At 42.6% G+C, this 11,639-nt stretch overlaps 1 protein-coding gene across 1 annotated transcript in view; it reads right to left on the bottom strand.

Annotated features, from left to right (window-relative positions):
* Positions 1-223: 223 nt before the first annotated feature.
* The window catches only part of GRPR (gastrin releasing peptide receptor), a 35,782-nt gene continuing 24,366 nt past the window's right edge, over positions 224-11,639 (bottom strand). The window contains exons 2-3 of the mRNA XM_036912911.2: positions 3,631-3,982; positions 224-2,238 (exon numbers count right to left, since the gene is read on the bottom strand). Of these exons, the coding sequence (XP_036768806.2) occupies positions 1,849-2,238; positions 3,631-3,982 (742 nt within the window). The 3' untranslated portion in view covers positions 224-1,848. The remainder of the gene's footprint in view (positions 2,239-3,630; positions 3,983-11,639) is intronic.

Genomic DNA, 11,639 nt, shown 5'->3' with positions numbered 1-11,639 from the left:
ACATGCTGGAGAGACAGAGCTTCAGACAGTGCTGAGATGTGAGCAGCTTAGCAATAGAAGGACCTTGGCGCCTCTTCTCATTCTAGCGATGAAAAAAAGGAGTCTAGAGAAGGGACGTTGATAGCCAGGGTCACATGGCTAGAGATGGCATCAGGATGTCGGGCTGGAAACCCTGGTTCTTTCAGTTACGCTACCTTCCTTGCCTCTTAGCCTGTCCGGTGTAATTACAGACCACCAGGAAAGCAGTGGTGTACAGTGCGGGAGTGCATGTGCATGTAGCAGACAGAAGTGAAGAGGTTTCATTCCAGCTCACACAATTACAAACACAGATCTTTACAACTGCCTTGGTCTTAACTCCTAGAGCTCTGCCAACAGTGAGCACCTCCTCATATCAAGAGACAAAAATCTTTTTATGTGTGCGTGTGGAAAAGAGAGCTGACTATTTTTTCTCACCTGGACAGAATAAAAATCAAAACTAAAATTGCCATAGGATGTAAGGGACATACATTAGAGCACATTAGCAGGATTGGGATTTATCTGAAAATGGGTGAACAGGTTTGCAGTCTCTCAGAACTGGTCTGTCCTTGAGTCAAGAAAAACTTGATACAGGATTTCTAAAGTAAGATAGTCAAATCCTTTCACTCACTTAGAAAAAGAAAAAGATTTCCGTCCAGTATTTTTCTGCACATGGGCTGTTTCAGAAGTACTCTTCTGAAGTAGAATCAGTGTATGTGTAGCTGTTTAAAATCAGTTCTTAAAGCTAAGCCCCCTGCAATTTGTACATATTCAAACAGAAATGCACGTTACTGAAGTCTTATTCATTTCCTCCCACAGACTTTAGGTGAAGCTAGTGATAAATGTAAATATGTTGCTATTTCCACCGAGGTGGGATCCCTTTTTTCTCCCATGAAATTACTGCTTCAGTGTAGCAGACAAGGACCAGCCCGATCTAAGCAAATACATCTGGGTGAAAACTTGTATACCAAAAATAAATACTATGCTTTATACCCTTATAAATGTTTGCTGGATTGATGACATGATCAATTTTCTGCTAAAAGGATTCTCTTCCATAGGAGAGCTGTGCCACAGACAGTTAAAATTGGATGACAGCAAAAAGGACCTCCATCGAGTGAGAATTCAGTGTGAGATAACACCCCATTGCCGCACAAGGGTCTTTCTATATGTGTCTGTGGGTTTGGTCATGTTTTCGCCTTAAAATGATGGGTCAAGTGTTTCTCCAATATCCTCAGTAAAGTTTTTCAAAAACAAGCAACACTCAGGGATTTGTTTTAAACTGGCCTCCCGTGTTATCCATTTGGGACCATCCCGCATACACAGGGTTGAGTTTTCGGGTTACCTGTGTAAAAAACAGTTCCTTGGTTTGGGATTATAAATATTTCTGAAAAATGACTCAAATGGTATTTCTTAAGCACTAGCCACTGCTTAAATAACAACAAGATGAAGTCTTTCACAAAGTAGACGTTCAAGTTATAACTTCTTTGCTATATAAATCTGGTTGTCCATATGGTTTCTATGACTTAATTGGCCACATCTCTGTATCAGGGCTTGATGCTTAAAATAATAATTTATTTGTTCCCTTTTCTAAAAAAGGGAAAGTTTGCCGTACATCAGAAGAAACACTCACAAGTTGAAATGGAAAATATAAGCCTTGAAGGGCCCTTCAGACACACTAGGGATCCATCTGGGTCTCTGCCCACCGTGTCTACACTCCTCTCAAGCCTTCCAAATGGTCTTTGGAGGGTACAGAGACAACAGCAGATGTAAAGGTTCCTTACTAGCCACAAGGCAAAACCAGGGGCCTCTAGGGGGGCAGGGTCAAGGGTCAGCCTAGACATATCCCTCATGACAAACGTTTCCGTTGATGAGGCTGAAGGTGGCCACAGAGGGGCTGGTGGTCTTGAAGGAGGTCATGCAGGTGGTACTTCTGCCAGTGCCGTGAGACCGGGTCATCAGGCCGGGCCGGCAGCAGAGCAGCTGAGTGTGGAACTGTTTCCGGAAAGTCTTGCTCAGCAGGTAGAGGGCAAAAGGGTTCACACAGGAGTTGGTGAAGGCCAGGAGGCGGGCACAGATGCTGGTGATGAAGTGGAGCATGGAGGTGTCCACCTCGGAGTAGTGGTAGGAGCGGTACAGGTAGATGATGTGGTTGGGGAGCCAGCAGAAGGCGAAGAGGCCCACGAACACCAGCACTGTCTTGGCAAGACGCTTCCGGGATTCGATCTGAGGAGAGAGTCACAGACAGACAGAGGCACCAGGAGCAGTGTGGGAGCAATGCAGAGACAAAGATGTGGACAGGGAAAAAAGGAAAAAGAATTGGGGAAACAGCCAAGCTCAGCCAGTCACAGAAAAGGGCTCAGTAGGAGATCGAGGACAAGAAAGAACCAGGTAAAATGGGAGAAAATCCACAGAAACAGACAGGAAAAGGGAAAAACAGCCAGAAACAGAGTAATGGAAGAGCCAGGAGGCAGACATCCCCAAGGCAGAGCACAGGAAGGGGGGCTGAGAACAGATCTTTAAACAAAGTTGATTACATGCTTGAATGGCTTGCACAATGAAATTCTAATAAGTGCCCTCTTTTTCCTCAGGAGGGCATTGGTGCAGTTTATCAGCCATACGACTTCATGTCTTTCCTCGTTCATGGTTAATGATTTCTTATTCCCTCTGATGCTCAGAAAAGCAGCCAGCTCTGTTCTTCCTCACTGGCAAACCGAGAGAGCCCTGATACTGTTCTTTCTATTCTCAGGTTATTTCTGTTCTATACTATACAGGAAGGTTCTCAGGGGAAGTGGCTGAGCATCTATCTCCTTTCGCTCCCAACTCCCTCTGCTACTGCAAGGGGAAACATCCTTCTCATTACAGAATTTGGGCTATGAAGGATGTTCATAGTGAGAGATCTCTCCAGAGGGGAGAGAGTTTCACTGAGAACTGCCACTCTCCTCCCATAATTGAGGCCAAAAATACCCCAAGACTTTAAAGGGTGAAGTCATTAACTATGTCAGCCATACATTTAAGTGGATAGGGAGTCTGTCTGCCTTTCCATATGCTCTTCCCTCTAGCCCTCCAACAGGCCTTGCAATATAGGGGTTATTACCCTGTATCATGGATAAGAGAACTGAGGCTCAGACAGGATAGATGAGTAAGTCATGAAGACTTGATTTGAACCCAAATCAATGTAAGCATATCTTAATCAAATACTTTATCTTCAACCAGCTTCATTTTCCTGCTCTTTGCTTTGTCCCCTTGGCTAGGAAGGTAATCCTCTTCCTAGCCAAGCAATGTGATTGGAATTTAAAGAAGTCATATCACAACAAGCCTCAACATTTTATTTTTTAAACAACAGAACACTTTTCCAGATATTTCTCAGATAAAGATCCTATTCTCTAAATCTTCCAGGTTCTCAATACCTCCCTAGCTTAGGTCTTTAATAAGAGAACAAGATGATAAAGAAAGCCCAATTTCCTGGTTTTCTGTGGCGAAGAGATTCCATTGAGCATCTGCCCTCAGATCACCTCTAATAGCAGAATCAGTAAATACTGTACTTCTCTGTACAGTCCAAAAGACATGCAAAGATCAGATCCCCAAAGAGGAAATGAATCAATCCCGAGCACTCACCTGCTTCTTGACGTGTGTATTCCCTTCCACAGGCAGATTGTAAGCACTCTGGATCAAATTTTTGGCAATGAAGTAGTAGTAGACAGAGATGATTGACAGTGGGATGATGTAGAAGACGAGGAAGGAAGCCATGGAGTGGATTTTGGGGTGCAGCTCATTCGAGTGGGGATATGGAGCACAGCTAATGAAGGTCTGGTTGGTACTTTCCTCATGGAAGGGATGCAGATCAGAAAACACAGCCTCTGGAATGGCCAGAAGCATGGAGATGACCCAGATCAACGCGGCTTTGAGGCAGATCTTCAACAGGGTGTGAGAAGCCTGTATATCCATTGGCCGGACGATGGCTTTGTACCTGCGGCAGGAAAGGGGGAACATTCTGCATAAGTTGCCACAAATTATTATGGCTTCCAGGGCCCGGCCAAGGGTGGAGCAAGCAAGGCACCTGGGGTTCAATATTTAAGGAGGTGCTCACTGTCATGTTCATGCAGGTGCCTACTCTGAATTCTCCTTAAGTGTTGCACCCGAGCACCTGGCTCATCTTATCCTAGTCCCAGTCCTGAAGGCCACTCCCCTTTCTCTAGCAGTACCATCCTGCCCACATTTTTCTTTATTTTAAGAATAGTTCAGGGTTAAGAGGGGAAGATGGCAGTGTGAGAAGGGCAGCGGAAATCTCCTCCCAAAACCATATATAGTTTTAAAAATACAACAAATAAAACTACGCCTAACAGAGAGATCAGAGGATACAGTACAACATCTAGGCTACTTCTACACCTGCGAGAACTCAGCATCTCATGAAGGGGGTAAGATACAAGCCATGGACCAGCAGGACTTGAGCATTCCCCCCACCCCAGCTGCCAGCAGGAGGAGAGGACTCGGAGCGGGGAGGGAGTGGAAGCCCAGGACTACTGAATAACCAGCCCTAGTAATCCACAGTGGGAGTGCAGACACACATTGCATGGTGTGCTGGATATTAGGGCAACAGAAAAGTAAAATCTGCAAGTGGGTCCCCGCAGCCAGCTCCCACAGGACAAAAGAAAAGTGAGTGCTTTTTGAAAGTCTTAAAGGGCCAGGGGCTTCACAGCTGGACAGAACAGTCCCAGCACAAGCAGCTAAGCAGCGGCGAATCCCAGGGAACTTCAGGCCCCCTAATCCCCTGGGTGGCAACACAGCTTTGAAGCCCCTCACAGCAATAAACAGCCTGCCATTCATTCCCCCTACTGCGCGGCCCCGGAAGAGCAGCCTGGGAGTGGCCATGCCCACAGCAGCCATCCAGAGCCTCTTCCCAGTGTGCAGCCGCCTGGGCCAGATCCAAAAGCCACCACCAGTGCACAGCTGCCTGGCGCAGGCAGAGGAAGCCGGGGCAAGGTGTGGAGGGGCACTGTTCTCACAGGAGAGCATACCTGGTGAACCTGCCTTTCCCCGCAGGGCTCTGGGCTGCCCTGCCTTCCATGGCACAGGAAAATAACCCAGAGCCTGCTCCCAGTGTGTAGGTAACCGGCACAGGCAACGGAGAAGGGCAAGGTGACCAGCAAGCAGGAAGGGACTTTGTTCTCCCAGCTAACACACATGCTACCTGCCTACGACTACCTCTATTGCCATGAAAAGGCAGAAGAATTTGGTCCAGCCCAGAATCACCCAGACAACCCCTGACAGAGGACCAGGGGAGATAGATTTAACCAACCTTCCTGAAAAAGAATTGAAAATAAAAAGTCATTACCATGCTGATGGACATGCAGAGAAATATGCAAGAGCTAAAGGATCAAGTTGGGAGGGAGAATACAGAAATAAAACAATCTCTGGAGGGACTTAAGAGCAGACTGGATGAGGTGCAAGAGGCCATTAATGGAATAGAAACCAGAAAACAGGAACACAGAGAAGCTGAGGCACAGAGAGATAAAAGGATCTCTCCAGGAATGAAAGAATATTAAAAGAACTGCGTGACCAATCCAAATGGAACAATATTCGCATTATAGGGGTACCAGAAGGAGAAGAGAGAGAAAAAGGGATACAAAGTGTCTTTGAAGAAATAAGTGCTGAAACCTACCCCAAACTGGGGGAGGAAATAGTCTCTCAGACCATGGAGGCCCACAGATCTCCCAACACAAGGGACCCAAGGAACACAACACCAAGACATACAATAATTAAAATGACAAAAATCAAAGACAAAGAGTATTAAAGGCACCAGAGAGAGAAAAAAGGCCACCTATAAAGGAAAACCCATCAGGCTATCATCAGACTTCTCAACAGAAACCTTACAGGCCAGAAGAGAATGGCATGATATATTTAATGTAATGAAACAGAAGGGCGTTGAACCAAGAATACTGTATCCAGCATGATTATCATTTAAATATGAAGGACGGATTAAACAATTCCCAGACAAGCAAAAGTTGAGGGAATTTCTCTCCCACAAACCACCTCTACAGGATATTTTAAAGGGACTGGTCAAGATGGAAGCACTTGTAAGGCTAAATAGATGTCACCAGAGAAAATAAAATCATAGCAAAGAAAGCAGACCAACCAAATACTAACTAAAGGCAAAAAATAAAATCAACTATGCACAAAAGAAGTCAAAGGAAACACAAAAGAGCACAAAATAAAACATCTACCATATAAAGAATGGAGGAGGAGGAATAAGAAGGGAGAGAAAAAAAGAATCATCAGACTGTGTTTATAATAGCTTAATAAGTGAGTTAAGTTAGACAATTAGACAGTAAAGAAGCTACCCTTGAACCTTTGGTAAATACGAATCTAAAGCCTGCAATGGCAATAAGTACATATCTTTCGATAATCACCCTAAATGTAAATGGACTGAATGCACCAATCAAAAGACACAGAGTAATAGAATGGATAAAAAAGCAAGACCTATATGCTGCTTACAAGAGACTCACCTCAAACCCAAAGACACACACACACTAAAAGTCAAGGGATGGAAAAAGATATTTCATGCAAACAACAGGGAGAAAAAAGCAGGTGTTGCAGTACTTGTATCAGTCAAAATAGACTTTAAAACAAAGAAAGTACCAAGAGATAAAGAAGAACATTACATAATGATAAAGGGGTCAGTCCAACAAGAGGATACAACCATTGTAAATATATATGCACCCAATACAGGAGCACCAACAAATGTGAAACAAATACTAACAGAATTAAAGGAGGAAATAGAATGCAATGCATTCATTTTAGGAGACTTCAACACACCACTCACTCCAAAGGACATATCCACCAGACAGAAAATAAGTAAGGATACAGAGGCACTGAACAACACACTAGGACAGGTGGACTTAACAGACATCTACAGAATTCTAAACCCAAAAGCAGCAGGATGCACATTCTTCTCAAGTGCACATGGAACATTTTCCAGATTAGACCACATACTAGGCCACAAAAAGAGCCTCAGTATATTCAAAAAGAGTGAAATTCTACCAACCAACTTCTCAGACCACAAAGGTATAAAACTAGAAATGAATTGTACAAAGAAAACAAAAAGGCTCACAAACACATGGAGGCTTAACAACATGCTCCTAAATAATCAATGGATCAATGACCAAATCAAAATAGCGATCAAGCAAGATATCGAGACAGATGACAACAACAGCACAAAGCCCCAACTTCTGTGGGATGTAGCAAAGGCAGTTCTAAGAGGAAAGTATATAGCAATCCAGGTCTATTTAAAGAAGGAAGAACAATCCCAAATGAATGGACTAAAGTCACAATTATTGAAATTGGAAAAAGAAGAACAAATGAGGCCCAAAGTCAGCAGAAGGAGGGACGTAATAAAAATCAGAGGAGAAATAAATAAAATAGAGAAGAATAAAACAGTAGAAAAAAATTCAATGAAACCAAGAGCTGGTGGCTCTTTGAGTAAATAAACAAAATAGATAAGCCCCTAGACAGACTTATCAAGAGAAAAGAGAATCTACACACATCAACATAATCAAAAATGAGAAAGGAAAAATCACTACTGACCCCACAGAAATACAAAGAATTATTAGAGAATACTATGAAAATCTATACACTAAAAAGCTGGAAAACCTAGAAGAAATGGACAACTTTCTGGAAAAATACAACCTTCCAAGACTGACCAAGAAGAAACAGAAAATCTACACAGATCAATTATCAGCAACGATATTGAATCGGTAATCAAAAAACTACCCAAAAACAAAACCCCTGGGTCAGATGGATTTACCTTGGAATTTTATCAGACATATAGAGAAGACATAATGCCCATTCTCCTTAAAGTTTTCCAAAAAATAGAAGAGGAGGGAATACTTCCAAACTCACTGTATGAAGCCAGCATCACTCTAATACCAAAATCAGGCAAAGACCCCACCAAAAAAGAAAATTACAGACCAATATCCCTGATGAACATAGATGCAAAAATACTCAACAAAATATTAGTAAACTGAATTAAAAAATACATCAAGAAGATCATACACCATGACCAAGTGGGATTCATCCCAGGGATGCAAGGATGGTACAACATTCGAAAGTCCATCAACATCATCCACCACATCAACAAAAAGAAAGACAAAAACCACATGATCATCTCCATAGATGCTGAAAAAGCATTTGACAAAGTTCAACATCCATTCATGTTAAAAACTCTCAGCAAAATGGGAATAGAGGGCAAGTACCTCAACATAATAAAGGCCATATAGGACAAACCCACAGCCAACATCATACTTAACAGTGAGAAGCTGAAAGCCTTTCCTCTAAGATCGGGAACAAGACAGGGATGACCACTCTCCCCACTGTTATTCAACATAGTACTGGAGGTCCTAGCCACGGCAATCAGACAAAACAAAGAAATAAAAGGCATCCAGATTGGTAAAGAAGAAGTCAAACTGTCACTATTTGCAGATGACATAATATTGTACATAAAATACCCTAAAGACTCCACTCCAAAAGTACTAGAACAAATGTCTGATTTCAGCAAAGTTTCAGGATACAAAATTAACACACAGAAATCTGTTGCTTTCCTATATACTAACAATGAACTAGCAGAAAGAGAAATCAGGAAAAAAAATTCCATTCACAATTGCACCAAAAAGAATACAATACCTAGGAATAAACCTAACCAAGGAAGTGAAAGACCTATACTCTGAAAACTACAAGACACTCTTAAGAGAAATTAAAGAGGACACTAACAAATGGAAATTCATCCCATGATCTTGGCTAGGAATAATTAATGTTGTCAAAATGGCCATCCTGCCTAAAGCAATCTACAGATTAAATGCAATCCCTATCAAAATAGCAACAGCATTCTTCAACAAACTGGAACAAATAGTTTTAAAATTCATATGGAACCACCAAAGACCCCGAATAGCCAAAGCTATCCTGCGAAGGAAGAATAAAGCTGGGGGGATTTCACTTCCCAACTTCAAACTCTACTACAAAGCCACAATAATCAAGACAATTTGGTACTGGCACAAGAACAGACCCACAGACCATTGGAACAGGATAGAGAGTCCAGATATTAACCCAAACATATATAGTCAATTAATATACAATAAAGAAGTCATGTACATACAATGGGGGAAATGACAGCCTCTCCAACAGGTGGTGTTGGCAAAACTGGACAGCTACATGTAACAGAATGAAACTGGATCATTGTTTAACCCCATACACGAAAGTAAATTTGAAATGGATCAAAGCCCTGAACGTAAGCCATGAAACCATTAAACTCTTAGAAAAAAACATAGGCAAAAATCTCTTGGACATAAGCATGAACAACTTCTTCATGAACATATGTCCCCAGGCAAGGGAAACAAAAGCAAAAATGAACAAGTGGGACTATATCAAGCTGAAAACTTCTGTGCAGCAAAGAACATCACCAATAGAACAAAAAGGCATCCTACGATATGGGAGAATATATTCATAAATGACAGAACCAATAAAGGGTTGACATCCAAAATATATAAAGAGCTCACACACCTCAACAAACAAAAAGCAAATAATCTAATAAAGAAATGGTCAGAGGAGCTGAACAGACACTTCTCCAAAGAAGAAATTCAGATGGCCAACAGGCACATGAAAAGGTGCTCCACATCACTAGCCATCAGAGAAATGCAAATTAAAACCACAATGAGTTATCACTTCACACCAGTAAGGATCACCACTATCGAAAAGACAAATAACAACAAATGTTGGCGAGGATGTGGAGAAAGGGGAACCCTCCTACACTGCTGGTGGGAATGTAAAATTAGTTCAACCATTGTGGAAAGCAGTATGGACATTCCTCAAAAAGCTCAAAATAGACATACCATTTGACCCAGGAATTCCACTTGTAGGAATTTACCCTAAGAATGCAGCAGCCCAGTTTGAAAAAGACATATGCACCCCCATGTTTATCGCAGCACTATTTACAATAGCCAATAAATGGAAACACCTAAGCATCCATCAGTAGATGAATGGATAAAGAAAAGGTGGTACATATACACAATGGATTATTATTCAACCATAAGAAGAAAACAAATCCTACCATTTGCAACAAGATGGATGGAGCTAGAGGGGATTATGCTCAGTGAAATAAGCCAGGCGGAGAAAGATGAGTATCAAATGATTTCAGTCATCTGTGGAATATAAGAACAAATAAAAAACTGAAGGAGCAAAACAGCAGGAGACTCACAGAACCCAAGAAAGGACTAACAGTTACCAAAGAGAAAGGGACTGGGGAGGATGGGTGGGAAGGGAGGAATAAAGGTGGAGAAAAAAGAAAGGGGGCATTATGATTAGCATGTATAATGAGGGGGGGCATGGGGAAGGCTGTACAACACAATTAAGACAAGTAGTGATTCTATAGCATTTTACTACGCTGATGCACAGAGACTTTAAGGGGGTATGTGGGGGGGGACTTGCTGATGGGGGGAGTCTTGTAAACATAATGTTCCTCATGTAATTGTAGATTAATGATACCAAAATAAAAAAATTCAAAAAAAGAATAGTTCAGGAAAGTTGAAGCTTCTTTCATTTTGCATCTTAAATCATAGAAATTAATCATAAAGCATGTTTAAAGGACACAGGGAGAAGCACTAAGGCTTTTTTGGGAAAACCTTCATTTTGAGTATTCAGATGCAGGTTAGAGAACCTTAAGCCACTGAGTATTTACATATGCCTCTTTTCTCCCCCCAAAAAGGATTGAGAAGGAATAGTCTGATGAACAAGTTATAGACAAGATCACCCCTGTGATGATCCAGTTCATCTCTCCCCTGCCCTCCTACTCTCTTTCAGCCCCATCTTCTCTTGCCATATTTAGGTGCTTCCTGGTTTTTCTGCTGTATGTGCCCCTGTCTTGGGTCAAGTGCTCTGGGAAGCAGACACTGAGATGAAGTCAGGAGGACAAAAAGTTTATTGGGGAGCAATAACTTGGAAGGCAATAGAGGAGGAAGCAGGACTGCATAGAGGGAATGTTAGACTCTGATGCCAAGCCAACAAGGTCTATACCAGTGAAGGTGACCAACCATTCTAGTTTGCTTGGGGATATCTCAGTTTTTACACTGACAGAAAACTGACTTCCTGGGAAATCGCTCAGCAAAGTAGGACAGCTGGTCACCCAACACCAGCCCAATGGGAAGCTTGGAAGCAAAGACTCTCTAGTGGAGGAGTCCTATCTTGGGTGGAAATGGCCAGCCCCTTGTATCACCACATTGCTTAGTTACTGACTGGGGCCACCCAAAAAGAGTGTGAACTCAGTTACTGTCTGGTTCAGTGTGCAGTAACTGCCCAAGGAGAGCATGACCATAGCTTGAAAGCTGAGGTGGACTCAAAGGAGCTGACAGCTGTCCCTGCAGCTAGCCACAGTCCCTGAAGCTGGACAGTGAGGCTTTTCTTCAAGAGAGGGCCAAATAGAGCATCTCCATGCCTGCCACAATTCTCCATCCAATGCCTAGCACTGTGAGCCCACACCTGTTTTGTGTACACTTGGCTGGAACCCACCAGCGGATGAGCCCCTGGTGGGCAACGTGTGTCTTTTTCCATCTTGGTACCTGCCAGCACTGTGATCTGCTCAC

This window comes from Manis pentadactyla, chromosome X (assembly GCF_030020395.1).
Source record: "Manis pentadactyla isolate mManPen7 chromosome X, mManPen7.hap1, whole genome shotgun sequence".
Classification (NCBI taxonomy): Eukaryota; Metazoa; Chordata; class Mammalia; order Pholidota; family Manidae; genus Manis; species Manis pentadactyla.
This window is presented reverse-complemented; position numbering and strand designations above follow the sequence as displayed.